This window comes from Tinamus guttatus, unplaced genomic scaffold (assembly GCF_059628265.1).
Source record: "Tinamus guttatus ecotype Peru unplaced genomic scaffold, ASM5962826v1 Tinamus_guttatus_pri_ptg000408l, whole genome shotgun sequence".
Lineage (NCBI taxonomy): Eukaryota > Metazoa > Chordata > Aves > Tinamiformes > Tinamidae > Tinamus > Tinamus guttatus.
In genome coordinates, this window is record NW_028288942.1 from 1,455,307 (window position 1) to 1,476,540 (window position 21,234).

The 21,234-nt window shown below is 38.1% G+C and overlaps 1 gene segment (V, D, J or C); it reads left to right on the top strand.

Annotated features, from left to right (window-relative positions):
• Window positions 1–20,482, top strand: part of LOC104578687 (T-cell receptor beta-2 chain C region-like) — a 73,874-nt gene extending 53,392 nt beyond the window's left edge. Inside the window, 5 exon segments of the C gene segment in view lie at window positions 13,811–13,880; window positions 17,811–18,146; window positions 18,679–18,696; window positions 19,079–19,185; window positions 20,403–20,482. Of these exon segments, the coding sequence occupies window positions 13,811–13,880; window positions 17,811–18,146; window positions 18,679–18,696; window positions 19,079–19,185; window positions 20,403–20,414 (543 nt within the window).
• The last annotated feature ends 752 nt before the right edge of the window (window positions 20,483–21,234 follow it).

The following is a 21,234-nucleotide window of genomic DNA, read 5'->3' on the forward strand; positions in this document are numbered from 1 at the left end:
GTGAGAAACAGACAGCCTTCTGGGAATCTTCAGGATACAAAGGACTTCCTATCCTGATAGGCTTTCTGTCCTCTGCAAGGACAGAGCACATGGAGACCTTCTCATCTTGTAGGTTTTCTTTGGGCCATCTCATCCTGTATATCCGAATTCACACTGCACCTTCTGAGAAGGGCAAGTCAGAGAAAACTAAGAGATCAGCTGCAGGCAATTACAATGCGAGCAGGTGGCTGCAAGTGAAATGTGCTGCCTTGTCAGGTCAGAAACCTTGGCCCCCTACTACTGCCATTCCATCTCACAGTCTTTGCCTTTACAGCAGGCGCCCAAGCCCAATTTACAAGTCTTTCAGTTATCAAAGGTAGCGCAGGATCTCTAGAAAGAGGTCAGAAAGACTCCCACAGAAGGGTCTGGACTTTTTAAATGTCTCCAATCCCAGACACTGCATTTGAGGCTGTGAGATATGGGAATGAAATTTTTCTGGTGGAAAAAATCATTAGCTAAATAAAAATGTGGCCATGGACGCCCCGGCAGAAGTGCAAGGTTATCACAAGGCTGGTAAGGTCATGTGGTCAGAGAAGTTTGAGAAGGAGTTTGGTTGTGGGAGCCAGAACACCTGGCATAGTTGCCATGTTGTAATGCAGTGGATAAATAGGAGATTGCACACAGTCACCCTTGACCTAGGCACAGTCCTCGACCAGCCCAGAAAATCTGCATGTACATCAACTCTAAAAAATGGGCTGCTGTTGCTTTCTTTGTGCTGTAACATTCATTTTTCCCCCACTGAAATTAGAAATGGAAAGCCAGTGTTCTTACGATTATGTCTTTCACTGACTTTATATTGCAAGGAACTGTCTGGAAGAGAAATACACTGCCAAGATTTGCTCACCTGAATTATATATTTTATTCTTATTACAGTTATCTAGCTCTCAGAGAACTTTTATTATAGGGAGGGATCTTATCATGCCATTTACTATTGTTGTGACAAAGATGAATACACTAGAATTAAACACATCAGTTGATCACAAAATAAACAGAAGAGTAGAACATGCTGAGTTTCCCATCCCTCCCGAGGTCATAGATGGAAAATTAGCTGATAGTACTTCCTATGAAAGGTCACCCTGTTTATAGACTATTTCTCTAAACCTAGCAAGCGTCTTTTTACTGCCACATGGCCCACTATTTCTTGCTATGATCCTTGTTTCTCGTTTGAATGGACTACCTAAATTTTCCTTTGCTTCCTGGCTCTACTGATAAAAGATAAGGTTTTCGTTACTTAGTAAACCTGGGAGCATTACAGACAATTGTGCTCATCATAGTCCCTACCTAGACACATATGGGACACCAAAAAGCCTTGGTTTGTTTTTTTTCCTGACTTACTCCATTCCAGTAAAGACATTTCTGTAAGACTCAGAGTTGTGCTCACCATCCCAGGGGCTCTTGCACATGACCTGGCAGATTTTCCTATTCCGGTTCAGCAAAGCATGTGCTACACAACTCCATGCTCCCAGAGACCCTTCATCTGCTCCCAGGGAGCCTCTTGCAGCAGTCTCAGATCCATTATTTTCTACTCTCTTCAGATGAGGCTACAGTCATACATTAAGGAAGTACTGAGTGAGCATTTTCCCTCACATAGCTGAGACAGACAAAATTCCTTTCCTGTCTCCTGCTTTGTCCATATTTGCTCAATCCCTTCCATACATGGTATATTTTCTCCTCTTCTGTTTAGGGATTATTACTGGTCATCTGAATGTTCCATGAAGTACTTCTACAGAATGAATATTATGGGAAATATGAAAACTACTTTATGCCATAGTCATTGAGGCATATAAACAATATTGGTAACTTTGGGATTGACCTTTGGAAGATTTGGGAAGGGGGAAGGGTTGGCTTTTCTTTTTTTTTTTTTTTTTGTCTTCTATTTAAATGAAATTATTAAATCTCAGCCTTCTTACATAAATATTGAAAAAATATTGTCTATCAGCTCCAGGACCAAGATAGAGAAGGGTCTCTTTCTCAGCTCTTTAGAAGCTTGCAGTGGAAAATGAAACTGCAAGGCCTTATAAAAAATACTTCTTAATAGCCCTCAGGGTATTGCAAGTTAATGAGCTGTCTATTGATTGATAATAGCTGTGCAGTTTCCAGATGGCTGTAGAAAGTCATGCTGATGTCTAGTTGCCCTATTAAAGTCCTGCAGCCTCAGTACCCCAAACCATTCTGAGATACTTCCATGTTTTCTCCAAGACAGTGCTTCTTTTGCCATCTCAAAGTGGCATTGTGCATTTTGCAGCTCTTCAAAAAGTTTCCCTTGAAACAGCTATTTGTAACTCCTTGTACTTGTCTCCCTCCCTGTCCTCGTATTTATTCTAATTTTCTTCCTGATGCATAGGAAGGTGGGATTACTGTAACTACAGAGATTATAGCAATGTGGCTTGATCTCTAGGCTTCCAGATACTCTGTTCCATGCTTCAGTGATATCTCAGACACACCTGCTTAAGCATCTGTATATTCTCCACAAATAGCAGTGAAGGAGGAAGCAGTTTGTCAATGACTGCTTACTTGCAGTATACAGATAGCACTGGTTACTCAAAAAATGAGGTGATAGCAGGAGAGGATGTGTAAATTATCACATTCCTATGCAGATAATTATGCCATATTATGCTATGTATCTATGATTCCTTTATTTCCTTCACCTTGTTTCTTTTCTCTTCCAACATGTGTTTATTCAGGCTTCTTTTTAGATGCCCCTGATTTGTGCCTATGCTGGTCCACTAGAGAACAATATTGCATCCCAAATGTTCATCTTCCAAAGCCTATGCCTCCACTGGGCCAGTGGAGTGGTTATCTGTCTTGTTATCTGTATCAGTTCTGACACACAGGAAGCCTGAAATACAGCAGTTGCTGTTGTGGTGGGAATCCTTTCCAGCAATTGTCAGATGACTACATCTAACTCTCCAGTGATTTCTCATCTAGCCTCTTCACTATCTGCTGCCTTCATCTTTCAGCAAGTCAAGCTTGTCAGTGCTGAATGAGAAAACTGTTTCCTCATCCAGCTATGAAGTATGAATTGTCTCTGATCCACTAGGTAATGCAGATAGGCTTTGAAAAGGAGTTGCTGCTTAATTCTAAGAATTCATGGGAAGATGTATCAAAAATATAAGAAAAATACTTCCCAATGGACCTAAAACAAATCTGTAAATCTCGGGGCTTCTCTGTGTTCCTGCCTTCTTCTCTTCCTTTATAAGCTCTAGAGAAGAAGCCAGGACTGACATAAGTGATGACATCAGTACTTTGTTGTGAATTTTCCCCAGCTGAAATATTAGCAATTTAAGGAAAGATGGCCTTAATGTCTCTCCATTTCACATGCTTGCCTTTCCTTTTTGACTAAAGTTTCAAATATCTTGGAATGTCCTACAAGAGACAAGGAAAAAAAAAAAAAAAAAAGGAACTGTCTTTTCCTTCTTCATTGCCTTCGTCCTTTTGGATTTCTGACCTGTAAAGCCTTTGCTTTTATCTGGCTATAGACACACAATAAAATGTGACAAGTCTGCTCTCTGTTGGCACTTCTTGAAAATTACCTTGTGAATGTAACATTTGAGGCATCACCCAGAAAAACTCTTTCAAAATTAAATAAAAAAAGTGGAAGAGATATGCTTGTTCCACAGAGAAACATTCTAAATGAAAGACACTACCTATGAGAGGGCTTGTAAGTGACACCAAGGACCCTGACTGAGCTGTAGACTGGAGAAAGAGACAAACTAACCTTAAGATGATTGGAATGGCATGGCTTTAGACCCTGAAAAAAACACTATGAGTTCAGGAGCAGACAGAGACCAAACAGGCAAATATCATTATTTAGGCATATATAGACTGACAAATAAAAAACTAAATGCATTTTTTAAATAATTCCATCTAAACAAAGACATGCCTATAATTAAGGACTTAAGCATACAACTTTGCTGATGTAGAATACAGGGTATTGGAGGGCAAGCCGAGATCATCTGTACAATATGGTCTTCTGCAGTTGTATCCTAAGTGTTACATCTTGGTCTGGCTTCCTCATTCTCTTCCCAATAGCCATAACTGCTGTTCCCAGCTGAACAGGACAGGTCATTAGTTATAGGATTTTCTGTGATTTTTTTTTAACCTAGCAGAAGGCTTGTTTCAAAGAATTTTATTTGTAAGTTTTTTTTTATTTTCCTTTTTTTAATCAAGACAATTTGAAGTGAAACCATTCAAGAGCATTATGAACAGCATTTCTACTGCAGGTACTCTTTCATCTGGTTGACTATGCACTGAATTTTTATTTGAGAAGAACAAACCAGGATGGGATGCCTCTGCCCCAAACAATTGGATTTTTGACTCTTCTTCCCTGTATTGTCTCAGTGTGTGCTAGGGCCCACAGTCCTACTAGCACAAATCTTTCCTTCTTAGATGTTGCAGCATGACTGTACCGTGGTCAGGTCTGTGGGGAAATATGAAATTGTGTGTTTGCATTTAGTTATGATATATGGGAGAGAAATAAAGTGTCCTATAACCTGTCACCCCTACTCCCCATACCCTTTGGACAGTCTATATAATGAAAGTGCACTCTTACATGTAGATGAGGCTTTTCCATAGTTGTTGGCAAAGGGCACCTGGAGAAGCTTGTATTTCTGGTTCCTGTTGCAGGATATGCAAAGGAATAAAGTCTCAAGAGCTCAGCATCTTATTTGCCTCTCTTTTGGTGCATCTGTGACAGGTGTAGAACAGACCAAAGAAGATATTCATGATCAGATAAGGATGCAAAAGAAGCTGCAAATTGCAGAAAGCAAATATCCCCAAGCACAAACCAGCTACTGCAGGCTAGAGCCCTGGCTACTTATTATCCCTGAGGCAGAAGGAGAAGGAGCGGGAAGAACAGCATGAACACTGCCATGAAGTTACCCAGTGAAAAAATAACCATACGTAAAAGCAGCTAATACAATTTTTAAAATATATCACTGCCTTTATATATATATATATAAAGTATTCCCATTGGGACTATAAATTCAAGGATAATGGGTACACTGAGAAGTAATCAAATTAGCATACAGAACTTCCTCCAGCAATGGCAGAGGAAGGAAGTGGCTTGTGGTTTCCAAGGCAATCTTTCATGGTAGCTGTGTGACAAAATGGGAGGGCGGAGCTATTCACTGGATTGTTTTTGTATGAGGTTGCATCATTGTGGGGACAGGGGACTCACAATGATACATTCCCCCAGAAGGCCTTTACAAAAAAACCCTTCGTGTTTTCATGGGAAATTATGCTGACAGATGCAGAGCACTCTGCAGCATCATGGTCATGCACTATCTTGGTTTCTCGTGCAAGACATACTGTTACGGGAATCTCTTCCCTTACTTCCCATCATCTGAGACCTAGAAGCCTATCCTTTCTGAAAACAAGGCAAAAGATTCTAGGATGACCTCAAAATAATTTTTCAGAAAACCAGGTCCACTGGAGATGTATCTAAGACCTGTAGGAGCATATGAATGAGACAACATTTTACTGTTGCAATAATGTTTTGCTAAAGAGTGAAAAATGATTCTTTATTAACATGGTGAACTGTTACAAAAAGAATTCTGAAATGCTGAAATGTAGCCGGTGCCTGTCAGAGTGCTGCTTTCTGCATCAGCTGACAAAAAAGAGGCAATAAGTGTAAAATAGTGTTGGACCTTAAATAAGCCTCCAGTGTCCACTGGCCAAATGTCATACCCCTCAGTTCAATATTTCTCTCTGATCATTCTTCACACTGCCTCAGTCCTTCCCAATGGGTATCAAGGATTTGTCGTAGGCCATCTGACTAACTCTTCTGGGCTCTCTTTGTGTGGATTACTTTTAAACTATTAGTGAATCGAGCATGAGTATTCAAGATGGCTGACCTGACAGTGAAGAGAAATCAGATGAGTTTTAATTTTGTGCTACAATGGTGAACCTCCCATATGAACAGAGTATGTGACCATGACAACCAGAAAGCAAGTAATATTTGATTATTTAACTTTAGAGGCTAAAGAATGGAAGGATTCCTAGTGTTTAGAGGCTGAGTCAGAAAGCTCAAGTTATAAACAAATTATATTTAGACACTGACAGCCTCTACCAATCTGGGTCCCTCTGCAATGTTTCTACTGCAAATCTGCAATATCAGATGGTATCAATGGGAAAATATGGAGATTAGAGAATGGTTGTGAAGCAAGTTGAGGTGAAACATAGACAATAAAAATAAACATCAATAAATTCTGAAAAATGCTCTTGTAAGCTTCTGCTTACTGAACTCACCTGCAGTTCATCCCTTTTCTTTGCTTATGATACAACACTTTGTCACTGTGAACAACAAGATGACTTTCGGCAGTGGCACAAAGCTTACAGTGATGGGTAAGAAATCTTTGTTTTATTTTTTAAACAACTCGAGACCCATATCTTTTCTTTAGAGAGCTTGTTCTACATTTATCACCTCTTTCATTGTTAAACTGGTGTTTGTCTGATAGGCCAATAACCTAATCTTCTTTGGAGAACTGAATGAATGCATTTTCTGTGAGTAAAGAGCTGTCTATAAAAATAATGAGCATGAGGAGTGGATTGAGAAACTTCTTTTATAACTTCTTTATAAATCAACATCTGAAAAAATGTCAAAAAGTACAACCTTTTCCCATAGGTCTACTTCTTCTGGGGCAGCAGGTAATTAAGGACAGGTCACTGAAGAGCTCTCTGGAACAAACTGAGTTACAGTCACACTTTGGTCAAGTTGAGAAGAAAAAATCAAGAATCTATAACTAAAATTACTTTGGATTATCTAAGGTTAAGGTAAAGCATATTTTATCAGAAAATTGCGAAAGGCAAATATTCATACCAAATAGTCATTTTAATTGTCGAAACAACAGCAGAAAAAAAAGAAAATCCTCAGCTTTATCATAAGTAATGCAACTGTATTGTAGCTCCTTCTTTGATTCATAGTTGTTCTCTATCTCCTTCATACCATGGAAAGTTTGCACAAAACAAGCTGCTCTGTCTGCTTCTAAGATATTGATAAATGATGGTGATCTATACTTCTTGTTATATTGTCCCTGTGGTCAGAAGAATTGATGCCTCAGACTCCTCTACCTAATTCTTTCACTGAAAAGTAAAATGCTTAGATAAATGATAGAACTCGGTCTCTACAGCAAAAATTGAGACTCCTGTAGTACTCTACAGTGATCAGTGTATTTTTTTGAGGTTGAGTGTGACTCCAAGGTGCCTGAGCTGATGAAAATCAAGACACTGACTCCTCATTAACCATAGCCAGTTGTGCAGCTAAGTAGAATATTCATAACTAAGAGAGCAGATAGAATAAAAGCAATTCAGAGAAGGCCAAAGGGAAAGATGATACAGGAATTTAAAAAGACATTTATTTTACAAAGGTTACATGAGGTTAATGCAGTTAAACAAAATGAGGGTCTTTATCTAAAAAAAGACAAAGTAAATTATTCTGCCTGCATATAGGAAATATTTTCTAATAATGCATCTTCATATATGTCCTCTAAAGAAATGGTAAAAGCTCCAACAGTTGATCATCTAAGCAAAAGGCCTCTGGAAATGGCATTTCTGGCATTCTGGTGACCAGGTACTCAGACAGATACACAGATATGATAGTGGCCCCTCATATACCCTTCCCTTTTCTTAAGGAACTCTAAAATTAATGTTTTTGTGCTTTGCCTTTTGCTGGTAGTGCATGACCTGAGGGTTGGTCTGCAGATCAGCTGTGGCTTCTGACAGCCTCAGAGCACTCAAAGTAGAGGACAGGTTTTCCTGAAGCTGCAAAATAGCGTGAGTAATGAAAGACTCTACTTCGGCAGCGGGACAAAACTCACAGTCCTAGGTGAGAAAGAAGAGAGATCTTCATGGTTTATGTGATTTTTTTTTTTTGGGGGGGGGGGGGGGCGGGTAGAGCATTCTCACTTAACTAATTAGGACTAATTAGGATTTTTCACTCAGCCATAAGGATAGAACTTACGCTTTATTGATTATTTATTAGAAAGAACACCGATGGGTTAGTATGGAAATGTAAAGTGTAAAGGCCCTTTTTTTAAAAGATGCTTGTATGCTTTGTCTTATGATATTCTGTTTTCCTTAACTGGGAACCTCATGGTGGGAGAAAGGAAGAAATAATTCTGTCTCATCCCAGCATCTGTCTCTGTCCAAGAAAAAAAAAAAGATGCAGAGGTTAGGAATGAAATGTCTTTCTCTGGTACTTTGCAAGTTTGGGCTGTTTTGCCTCACTGTGTATCAACCAGGAGCAATATTTCAGAGGCAGGAGGAGACTCACAGTTCCAAGAAAGGATTCTCGTGGCTGTCGGACCGCGCAGGAAAGGAACAGTCTTGGTATTTTGCTCCTTTCTGTGTAGCTGATGGGCAGGCTGCCCAAAGTTCTTGTGTGACACTGTCTCCCTCCAGCATTCTTTTTCATTGTTTCTGATTCTCAAAACATCTGTGTCTTTCTCTCTGTGAACTTTTCTGTCTGTCTCTCTGTCTCTCTGTCTCTCTCTCTCTCTCTGCTTTCTCTCTCTTCTTCTTCCCACCTCCCAGAAGGGAAATATCCTTTTCCTTCTGTCACTGCCAAATCTGATAGCAAACTGTAGAAATACACATTAGAATCTGGTCCCACTCACTCCTCCCTCTCTCCTCCATTCCTACTTTTGGGAACTAGATGGCTGACAAAAAGTGCATAAGGAGGTACAGCTGTGCTTTTTCTCTTCACCTCTTGTCTTTGGAGTTGGCACTGTGCTCAGAGTTAAAGGTAAGCAGCTGTGATTTACCTGTGTGATCTATCTGAAGGATATTTGAAATTTTCCTTTTCATTAATGATAGGCAGCTTTTACAGAGATGATTTTCAAATGAAAGTAGAAGTGAAAAATAACGAGAAACCTACCTTGCCATGACGGTAATGGAATAACTGCTACACCTTTCCTCTTAGATGTTGGAAGAATATGCAAAAGGGCATGCATGAACTTATGATGAAGAGTAAATAAACATTTTGCATGTGTCTGCCAGGACCATTGTGAGAGATCAGAACAGAATGGAATAATACACTGATAATTCTTTTATGATTGTTCTGGTTTTTACTTGCATCAGTCTCCTTGTTCCATATCAAGTATGCTCTTCTTTTTCTGTCTTTCTTTGCCTGTTTTTGTTGTACTGGCTGCCTTTTTCTCCTGTCTTCCTCTGTCTTCTTTTTTTCTTTTAGTCAGTTAAATCCCTCAGTATTCTGTTTTTTCCTTCTTATCTGTTTCCATATCTTTGCTTATTAGCTATTGTAACTATGAGCCAGTGAAGCTGCACCAGACAAACTTTTCAGATTAAAAATCATAAAGCCAAGCATTAGAAGGGAATAATAGATGTGAATAAATTCTGCGCATGTGAGGAAAACAGAGCAGTGCAAAACTTTCTAGCCAATTACCTCCAGCACTATCTATATACGTTTTTTTCCCCCAAGGATTGTATGTTTTCACAACAGGGTCCCAAAATTCTTTACAAAATAAGTACTGACAAATGTAATTATGGTTAACAGCTGAAAGGTAACACCAGTGGCAAGATCAATGTAAGTTATACATTTCTGATGATTTATACATATACAGTCTAGAAAAGAGGGAATGAGCAAGGACAGCACCCCCAATTTATACTTCTTTCACTAAAAATATTAAAAGTTTTCTCTTTGTGTAATTCTATGGTTCCTTTCTCTGCCTTTACGTTTTGACGTGCACTCTGTAGTCTTGGTGGGTTTATCATGCTAGATCAGTAAGAAAGACTCTTATCACTCAGAGAGGCTCCACAACTTAGTAATAGAATGGAAAAAAAAAATGTAAGGAATATCCTACCTTGGGTCACAGCCTAATTTCTAATTAGTATCTCACTGTTTCTGTTTGTACCCTTTTGAATTATACATACGTTGCTTTTTGTCCTATACATACGTATTAAAGCTTTGGCAAAAATAACTTTTTTTTTTCCTGAATGTATAGAATTTTGCATCATTTTGAACAGATTGGTAGCTTAAGACAAGGCTTTCAAATGTGTAAAATAATCTAAATAATAAATAACATAAAGAGGGATATCATCCTCTTAAAACGGATGGTAAGTTAAAAATGTAGCAGAACTTACCTCGTACATATTTAGAGCACCTACCTAAAGTTTTCTTCACTTCAGACAGTGAGAAAAAATAATTCCTTGCATTCAAGTCATTTCCTAGATAATGATACAGGTAAGCTGTTCTCTGGCATAATTTTGAACAGCATAATTTTGAACAATGCATCTTCTTACTAAATCTCCATAAATGTGTCAAAGTCAGTTGAAGATGCTTGTGCCTTATAACAAATATTTTTTTTCTGTTACTGCAAAAGCACAAATAAGTGTCCTTTAGCACTAGTGGATGCTTCACTGCTTATTAGTTTGCTTAGCCTCTTTTTAGCTTCCTTATTCTTCTGAGAGAAATAGCACAAGAACTTTGAACAGTCATGCATTTCTGAGGCCAGGCCTGTAACAAAACCATTTTGGAAACTAGTTCCCAAGCTACCACTTCAAAGAGCTCATTGAAGCTCAATGCTAAGTCAATATTAAGGTCAAAAAGGACCACAGAATTATAATTTCAATATCTTGTATATCACACACCAAAACAATTTATCTATTCCATTTTAATTTTCAATAAGCATAACAAACTAAAATAAAGCTTGAATTCAGCTAAAGCACGCAGGTGTCCAGAGAAGGTTGGAAGACATCTAGAACTTCAGAAACCACCTCCCTTTTTGGTAATTAGTTGAAGCAGCAGATCACTTCCATTTTTGTTTAGTTCTGCCTTAATTTAGTCTGAATTTGACTTCAGCTTCCAGACATTAATTCATTCTATGCTTGTCTCAGCTAGGATACCATTCTCTTGTACTGTACAAGAACCTCATTTGTCCTATGCTCTATTGCTTGTTCTTTTATCCAAAGATTTCTTGCTAAGTTCCTCATCGTTCTGTAGTTTTAGCTTCTATTATTTCTTTTGCCCAGAGAATACAGTGGGGATGTATGAATGTGTCTGGACCTTATTGGTTGTGCATATTCTGCTGATAAATTGTCATGGAGCAGCAAGGGCCAGTGGGGAAGGTGAGCCAGGAATCAAGGGTGATTACAGCACCACAGAATCTAAACTCTGCAAGTAAGGTAGGCTGCAGGCAACAGGGTCCCTCAACAGTTCCAAGCAAGACAAATGATGACTTAGATCTAAGGTCTGTCCAGAAACTCGTCATGAGTAGAAGAAGATGGGGCCAACCACTACACTTGAAACAAGACTGGAACATGAGTCCAGAGCCCATCCAAGAGACAGGGCCAAAGAGACTGAAGACAAGATGCAAGGCGTGTATGAGGTGACCATTCAAAAGACAAGATACCTACAATGTATGCACAATATATATTTCAGAGACAGGACCAGAGACCAGACTGAAGACACGTAGGCCTACAACAGAGCCCTGCCAAGAACTGGAGGTCCTGAACTGAAGCTTAAATGGAGACCCTGATACTATGGCAGAGGGTGGGTGTGGGTGTTTAGGACCATTAAAATCTGTGGGTGCCTTCAGATTGCTCTAAGAGCAAACATCACATGCTGGAGCTTGCCTCAATATACTACTCAAATAAAATGAGATGTTTATTCCATCTGTCAAATTTTTACTCATTCTAATATGTATTGAGAAACAAATCACTGATAACTGTTATGGCACTGCTTAACCGAAAGCTTGAGACTGTTTCTGCCAGCTATTAAACACTTTACATCCTTGTAACACATTAGACGTGGTAAGCTAAAGAAGTGATTGGAATCCTGGCAAAAACATGAACTGCTTTAATATACAGAGAAAGTGAAAGAGATCAACCTGGTGTAACATGACTAGACAGGTCTCTGATAAATTATGTCAACTACTTAAGCTAGAAAACAGTAAATAGTTAAGACAAGAGCTCCTCAAGACAAACACATTCATGGATATCCAACACTATGCAAAAGACTGAACTGAAGGAGGGAGCCCTATGCATAAAAGACAGGTCACCAGCCTGAGCTCAAACACCTTGACCTACTGGAATGAATGTTTCCTCAAGATCATGGTGCTAGCCACAGCTGTAACAAAGGCCTTGTTTGGTGTGTTTTCTGTCAAGAATACGGGTGGATGTGAGAATATTGTGTGTATGTATGGGTGTGCACATACTAGAGTAGAAATCTTAGAGGAGAAATTGCTAACCATCCACTATTCCTATCGCACTTAGTAAATGTATTTTAGATTATATGTCACTGCACAGTGGTGTTTTGTTCTTGTGGATATGGATACCTCCTTCCTAAAGTCCCCTATGAGAGCAAGCCAACACTAACCTTTGTTCATCTGCTTGGGCTATTTAGTTTCTACTGCTACCCATATGAAGTATTAATACTTATGTCTGTCTGTCTTGCTTCCAGCCTGTCATCAGTCACCAGCCATCACTTCCTGTTTCTCTTCAGATTTAAATAAAGGTTAGATTGTTGAGTGGTAGTGGATGGGAGAAAAGATGTAACAATACAATTCTGGACACAGACATATAGAAACACCTCTATCTCCTCAGGTGTCTCTGCAATATGATCATTCTAGCTAAGACTCTCCATTTTCTGTAGTTCAGTCAGTATAAGAACAGACTCTGGCATTTTCTTAAGTTCTTCCTGAGCCACTGGGAGTAGTGCTGAGGGAAGGACTGTTTTTGTATCAAGCTAAACCATTGTGGGAACAGCGGGGCAGCACTGTAATACATTTCTTTGGGAGGTCTTTACAAAAACCTCCTGGAGGTAATGCACAAATTTTGAGGCCCCTGAGGAGTATGCCCAGCAAGAACAGATGAACAAAGCGTGAAGAATCCTCTGCTACTGATACTCAGAGTCTAACCTGTAACTACACACATGAAATATCATGTTATTATCTATCAAAGTCCTTGTTCCTGCTTATCTTCACATTTCTAGTCAAACAGAGAGGTATTCTCTGCACAGAAGTTAGCACATTTGAGATCATTAAAGAGAGGCCACATGGGAAACATACTGGTCCATGTAATGCGTTTCTGCACCCAATTCTATTACCTACTTGATAGCAATCTTAACATTTCTTCCACTGTCTCCTGCCATCATCAGTCAAAATCCCTGGGACTTTCTGCCAGCACAATACTTCTCCCTGTCTTTTTCACACAGAATTTTCACATTCTTCCCTCCCCTTTTTGTTGCGGGGAGGGGCATATTTTGAGATAGTCGCTGTAACATTGTGATATATACTCTGCAGTTTGGTCCTGGGACTCAAGTAACAGTGTTAGGTAAGTGGAAAAAAAATCTTACACTTTTAATAAATAAATAGTAATAGAATCTTTCTTACAGAAAATTAGAGAGTTACACAAAAATGGGCAGGTGGGAAGCCAGAAGAAAAAGGTGTAAGTTGGACGATCGAATGAGTTTCAACAACTCTGCTCCTCACTAGCACAGTTTAGTGATGGCAGAAAGGGGATAGATTCACTGCTTCTGCATTTATTTGCAAAAGGTGTCTCAGATTAAACTTTGAGAATAAGACTGAGAACTGGGACTAAGATACCAAGATGGGAAAAGCCATTTGCTAGATAGGCAGGAAGATTCACTAGACACAGTATCTCCTGGAGCAATAGCTCAACTTTTTCAGCATCTTCTTCTGCATAAATCCAATATGTTTTAACACAGATGAGAGTATAAAGGTCCTCTCTGTATATCATATAACAAATGACAGGTTTTATGTGCTCTTGATAGCTTCTAGTGGTAGATGATTCTGGTACCTCTTCAAAACACTGTGCAAACTCACCACTGATCTTCGGACAGGGTACCCAGCTGACAGTGCTAGGTAAGTTTCCCTGGGCTCTTTTGTTTTTTAACCAAGATAATACTCATCAGAGAAAATGCTGACATAACTGTAAGAAAGTACTAGGGGACTGAGTTTAGAAGACAGGTTAAATAATTTGCTATCTTGGCTAAAGGCAACTAAGAGCAATTGCTGAATTCATGTCTAAAGACCTAAAAGAGGGAAAAATAAGTCTCTATTACTATGCATATCTGAAAAATACAAGTTTATCTAGAGTCAGTATAAGATCAGATGAGTTAATGTAGGGCAAAGCTATAAATGACAATTCAGTCTGTGGTCCCTGAACTTAACTTGATGGAGATACGAGAGTATTTTAGGAAAGTAGCCACTACATGCTTTCATTATTGTTATAGTCTTCTTTTGACATTCTATCTTCATGAATATCAGAGAAATAATGTAGATCTAAACTTTTCAGTATGACTAGCACAGCTACTCTGGCATTTTTCCATTCCTATTCCATTAACCTGTGTGACTGGTAAGAAGGAGAAACTTTTTTCCATGTCTTATATCTGTCATATAACCACATCCTCACACATCTGCAAGTAAAATAATGGGCTAATTTTCACTAAAATAACAGGCAGGATTCAAAAGTGATAGAGAGGCATGATGTTTGTAGCTGCTTTTTCTATCACTATGTTTGTTCTCTGGAGCTGAGTTTGGTCAGGGCACAGTGCTATCTATGCATTTGCTCTCTAAAAATTAATTGCTTCAGTGAATAGCTTGTAAGTCAGTTCTCGGTTAATGCATTTGTTTATTTGAAAAGGATAGGTTTAAGGGGAATTCATTATATCTTTCTTAATGTCATTATCATAATTATTTTTATTATTAATAAGGATAATGTCCTTATCATAGTTATCATTATTGTGATAAAAATATATTAATTCTAAAGGATATCTGGGTATAGAGCCCATAGAAAGGAATCCATTTTTTCCTGCTCTGTTGTTGTCATTTCTTCCATTTCTACAAGATACGACAAATAGGAGAAAATACTATACTGAGCAATTAGACTGATGTTCTGATTTCAGCTGTTACTTAAATAGTCTTGTGGCTGGTGCAATCATAAAATAACTGTTTTATGAGAACCTACTTTTGTAGGTGCTATATATATTTGAGACTCCCAACATTTGAACATTTTTAATATCTTCTGCTAAACAATATAATGTTCCTCAATAATGAATATAATCTTATAATTTTCTTCTTTGAGTTGAAAGAAGGAAGTTTGAGTTGATTTTTCTTTTACATAGCCTCAGAAAATGCAGAGTAATAATCATAGTCTCCCAGGTTTTAGCAAAAGAAAAAATAGCCGCCCTTAATAGAGTCACTGCCATTTGGAAGAGGGATCAGGCTGAATGATATAAGAAAATGTTACAAAGCATATTTGAAATAAAACAGAGAAATCCTACCTAAGATAAATTTACAGCTATTTCTTTTTGAATCACTATTATGTATTTTAGCCCAGCCATGCTGAAGTTATTGTATCTACCGACAAGGTCAGTTGATGAATCTCACAATTGCAGTCATAATTTTCATAACTAATTTTTCCCCCATTTAGACTAATCATAGTAAAAGATCATAGTAATATGCCATTTCTGCTTGTGAGCATTTCAAAGAAATAGACAAATTTGTATTCATTTGTTAAATCAATAAAAATAAGGAGAAAGCTGCCAAGCAAGCAGGATTAATGGAATGAAGTGGAGGGAGGGAAATGGATGAGAGAAGAGCAAAGAAGAAGGGACCTCACATCAGGTATAAGAATGTGTAATATCTCTACAGTGAAAAAATCCACAGAGGCTCTACCCAGCATTCATTGATTCTATGCCTCATTACAAACTCTGACAAACTCTTTTCCCTGGAATTAAAGGGCTGGCAGAATGAACCAAACCTTATGATTCCCCTATATACCTACATCTCTCACTGTCATACCCAAATGGAAAAAAGAGAACAGATGAATTGGAACTCTTCGAGGATAGTGAAGTCAAAGTACAGCAACAGACAATGAAGTGCTTTTCTGAAGGCAGAGACATGGAGGGTAGTATGAATACTGTAATCCAAATCATAATTAGAAAACAAGGCAGAATATGTCATATCCAAGTGCTACCTTGATAGGTGGATACACTTTCTTTTCACCATACCTTGAACTACTACTATGCAGAAAATGTTATTTGAAGGATTAACATGGCCATCACTGCAGAGCAGCACAGAAGAAGAGTAAGTAGCTTTGTTGCTGCATCATGAGGTTGTGCTCTGTCAATATCCAGTACTTTGGAGAAAAAAACAGAAGTAGCAGTTCTGGGTAAGAGGGAATCATGAGAGGAGTGTGTTAAGTTGTGCAAAAGGCAGGATTCTGGGAGTGCAATCCTGGTAAATATAGAGGGAAGTCTGTGGATGGAGACAGAGGATGAAGAATAATCTCCCCCTGAAAAAATATAAGATATCGCAATGTATTCTATACAGCCAGAGTAGACACTACATAGCACTACACAGCAGAATGGAATATAAAAATATTTCCTGCAATGTCTGGCTTAAGTTTAATATAACCTATACAGACACTTACCTATAAAACATTTGATGAAAATGGCTGTATTCATTAAGCCTACCAAAGGAATTCTAACCAGTCTTGTGCTCACACATAGACCTGCAGAGTGATTATGGTGGAGAATGGACAGAGTGAATGGGAGAGAGATTTGGGAATGGCAGTTCTGGAGAATCATTAAAATATTATGTTGTGAAACAGACAAGCTACATTTCAAGGAAGGACATGAGTAACAGTTCCAGGTAAGAAAAGGAAATCCAGTAAACATGAGAGTTGCTTTGAGATTCTAAAATAAAAAGAAAGGTAATTTTTGGTGGGACCTAAATCAGTAAAATTCTGTGATCCTCACTGGGATTCACTGGGAGAAGATGAGGAGAAAAAAGCAAGGCAGCATGGCATGTATAAGACCAGGTAAGCAAAATGGAATAGTGGTGACAAAATAGTGGCTTCGTGCATGAATGAATGAATCCATTGTGCTCTGTCTTTGGTCAAAAATATATTGCTGAAGAGAAACAAATCACAGTTGCAAATAGTGCGATATCATCTGTGTATTCCCTTACTGACAGGTTTTCTGCTTTCACAAAGTAGGATCCAATAGCAGTTTAAGGAAAAGATAAGTGGTCTATTTGTCCAATCACAGGAAAACTGTGATAAAATGCATTTTTATCAAATTAGATGCAGGCAACTTCACTTACTAGGTGTGATGCTCATCTACACCACAGAATATAGGAAAGGAATTTTTAAAAAAAAAAAGAAAGAGAGAGAGAGAGAAAATGCTAGTTTCATTGAAATGAGTGACAAGTCTTCCACTAATTTAAGTTAAATAAAGTTTATACTCTCTATTGTAAATTTCAATTTGGTTTCTGACTGCACTTGTTGGAGTCATTAAAAGTCATGACATCCTTACTATGACATCTCTCAGCTGACCACCATAGTATCCAACTATTCACATTTAAAATATTTTCACTGGATTCCTAACAAAATAATGGGGAAAGAGGGGAGAAGGAGACAACCAAATGAGACAGAAATCAAAACCAGGAAAAACTGTAAGTATCCAGAAACAAAGTTTTGTACTTACTCTGTACCTTTATATATTAAAATATGGAACCAGAGTCTGTATTTATAGTCTATTAATTTCAATGAAAATAGTAATTACAGAATAACATATTTAGAATATACTATTTACCATACTGTATTCAGAATGTAATATAAATGTAATTGCTTTTTAGATTAAAAATCATGATCCTGCACTCTCAGTGCTAACAGTTGCATTGGATCCCAGCTTCCAATATACAGATTCAAGCAAACAAAAAAACAGTCTGGATGAAGAGGGTAAAGGAAATAATGGAGGCTCTGTGCAATGTTTCTTTCTATTCCAGAAAAGAATGATGAAATCATACCACCAGCTGTAGCCATCTTTTCACCATCAAAACAAGAGATACAACAAAAGAGCAAGGCCACACTGGTTTGCCTGGCTTCTGGTTTCTTTCCTAACTACCTCAGCCTAGTCTGGAAAGTGAACGGCGCTCAGAGAACAGAAGGGGTGGGAACTGATGAGTCTGCCACGTGGAATGGCAGTACCTACTCGTTAACCAGTCGACTGAGGATCTCAGCCCAGGAATGGTTCAACCCTTTGAATCATTTTGAGTGTGTTGCCACGTTCTTTAAGAATGAGACACTGGAATCAATACACAAGTTCATCATTGGTGATGCTGGTGAGGAAACAAAACAAATATATTTGGGTGTGTGGGGGAAAGTCATTATCTGAAAGTTCCTATCCCTAGGGCATGCAATCAGAACTGAAGGCACATTTCTTGCCAGCCTACTATGCTTAACTCAGATTTGTCCCTAGAAAATGAATCCAATTCGGTTCTCCAAACTGGGTAAGAACCATGTAATTCTTATCCTCACATTCCCACATAGACACATAGAATCATAACAGTTGGAAAAGACCTTCAAGATGATTGAGTCCAACCATAAGTCCTCCAACACCATGCCTAAACCATATCCCTAAGTGCCTCATCTACATGTTTCTTGAACACTGCCATAGATGATGACTCTACCACTTCCCTAGGCAGCCTATTTCAATGCTTCATCACTCTTTCTGTGTAGAAATTCTTCCTAATATCTAACCTAAACCTCTCCTAGCACAACCTGAGGCCATTAATTACACAGAGCTCTTTCGAAGAGGAGCTGATATATGTGTGGGCTCAAATAATAACTCCTATTCTTTCCTTCCATTTTCAGGTTGTGCTATCTTCAAAGGTAAGCTAAACCATTGAACTTTTCCTCCCTTGAAATCAATGTACACATGTGGAGAGAGATGTGCTTTTGTGTATGTGTGTCAGTGTCCTATGTGTGGGGTTTTGTTGTTGTTTTTCCTGTCAGACACTACTATTCATGCCTGAGTGTAAAGCTGTGGGACTGTGTATGTGTGGACCCATGCATTCATGTGCTAGCTGGATATACATGCATGAGTGTGAACTTTGATTTCTGTTACTCTCACATAACATTCCATGAGACTGGTGGATTTCATATGTTGCCATTGCACTAGTTGTTCTAATCAGCAGGATGAAAAAAATTCCTAAAGAAATGTCTGTATTTTGAAGGTTTTTTTGTTTTTATTCTTTTCTCCTTTACTTTTCAGAAAACTATCAGAGAAGTGCTATAGCTGGGAAGATTGTGTACATTATGCTCATTTTCAAGAGCATGTTGTATGGGATATTTGTGATTGGACTGATACTCAGGTCCAAGGTGAGAAACAGAGTACTACTTCTGCTCTGTACAACTTTGCTGACTCATTCTAACTGTACTGGAGACCAGTGTGGACAAAATGAAGTCTTCCATTAATGTTTATATAAGCCCAGCCCTTTAAAAATTTTATTGCATGTTTCCTCATTTTTAAGAGAACAAGACAGTGAGGATGAAAACAAGAGCTTTAGAGAAAAAGAGTGAGAGAAGGAATGCCAGGGAGATATCACACTATACAAAGAATGAAATATCACAGAAAAGTATGGTTTATTTAAAGACAAGAGAGAGAAGAAGGAGGGAAAATTCAGAAAAAAATTAGGAAAGATCAAGAGAAGAGAAGCAAAGGAGGAAAGTAAAATGCTGTAACTCAGAAAAGGGAAAGGGGAAGAGAATGTAAACTATCAGGAAAGAGGAAGAGAGAGAAGGAGGGGAAGAACATGAAGGAGATTGTTTCCTTAAGACTGCATTTGTGGGAAGCATTTATTTATTTGTTTATCAAAAACTTGGATCTATTTTGATGGTTCATTTTTTTTAACACATGAAGAATTGGTGCAGGATAGGATGGAGACCATTTCTATTGAAATGTGACTAGATAAACGAAAAAAGTAAAATTTCTTTTCACTCTACGGGACTTTTTAGTTGAGTAAGCAGTACTGAATTCCACTATTGTAAATAAAGTTTGTAGCTATAGGAGTCTGAGACATTCATAATGGAAAAGACATAATTTTATTAGCTTCCTTCTTTTCATTGGTAGTCATTCAAGTAATAAAAACACCATTAACTTTACACATACACTGTCAGTAATTTCTGCCCAAGGGACTCACATTAATTAAAATTGTTGCCCTTGTTTTCTAATAATATAAAGAAAAGAAAAGCAAAATTACTCTCTTGATTTCTTTTCTCCTTCCTTCCTTCATTCCTTCCTTTCTTCTTCTCTCTTGTCCTATCAGTTTCCCTCCCTTCATCTCTTCCTACCTTCCTATCATCAACCCACTAAAACACAAACAATCTCTTTCTCTCTAGCTGTGTTCTAAATTGCTTTAATATTTTTGTTGCAAATGAATCTAAGTAAGTCATACATCTGCATTACAAATTGAAATCAGATGGACTGCATTCCCTTTTATCTCTCAGAGATTCACATACATAATGACCATTACCTGGGCCTCAGTATTTCTCAGTGGCTCATCCTTAACTTCTGTTTTTCTTCCTTCTGTCTTTAGAAAATGTATTAGATGTACTTTGCCTTGAAAGATCAGGCCTGAAGAAGAGGGTGGAGATACGCTGCAAGTGGAAAGCTCAACTCTTTGTACACATTTGTACACATTTCTTTACTTGCTTCATAAACAAGCTTTTTATTCCAATAAATGTGGGAAACCACATTTGGTTTTTTGCTTGTTTTAAAAAACAGCTTTTAATAAAATTTAAATTAGATTTAAGCTTCCTTCGTTTGTATTCTGCATTCTCAGTGTTTTTCTTTATCAGCCAAAATAGAAAATATTGCCCTGTCTCTTGCAGTTCTCCAAGAACTGAATGATCTGAATTGGCTTTTGGAAGAATATATAAGTGAACAGAGTTAGTTTCTGCTTGTTGGAATAGCACTGAGTTAAAGTACCTAACACTTCCTGCTAATACAGAAATGAAGTATATCTATGCCTCTGAAACTGAAAACCTGGCTCTTGAGCCCAGCTTTTCGCAATGTATTTAGATGACCTACTCATCGTAAAAGGAAGACTCTCTGTGATACCATATGTCCCTCACGCATTAATTTCTGCTTTTATCTTTCAGTTTTGATGCAGGAAATGTAATGCTCTAGCTCTCTTAGTCATCCATTTCTGGCCAGTAGAAAGCCAGAAATGAATGACTAAAAAGCTTGACCTTTCTGTCCCATTGCAACACATAGTTCTCTGCAAGGATAAAAAAATAAAAGACAGACCTGAGAGCTCGTTATGTTCTTGAATTTGGCAGACAATGAAAATAAGCAAGCAGCATATTCAAAAGATAGGCATGATTGTCCACTCCCTGAACAGTGTTTGGACTTGCAAACACTTACAA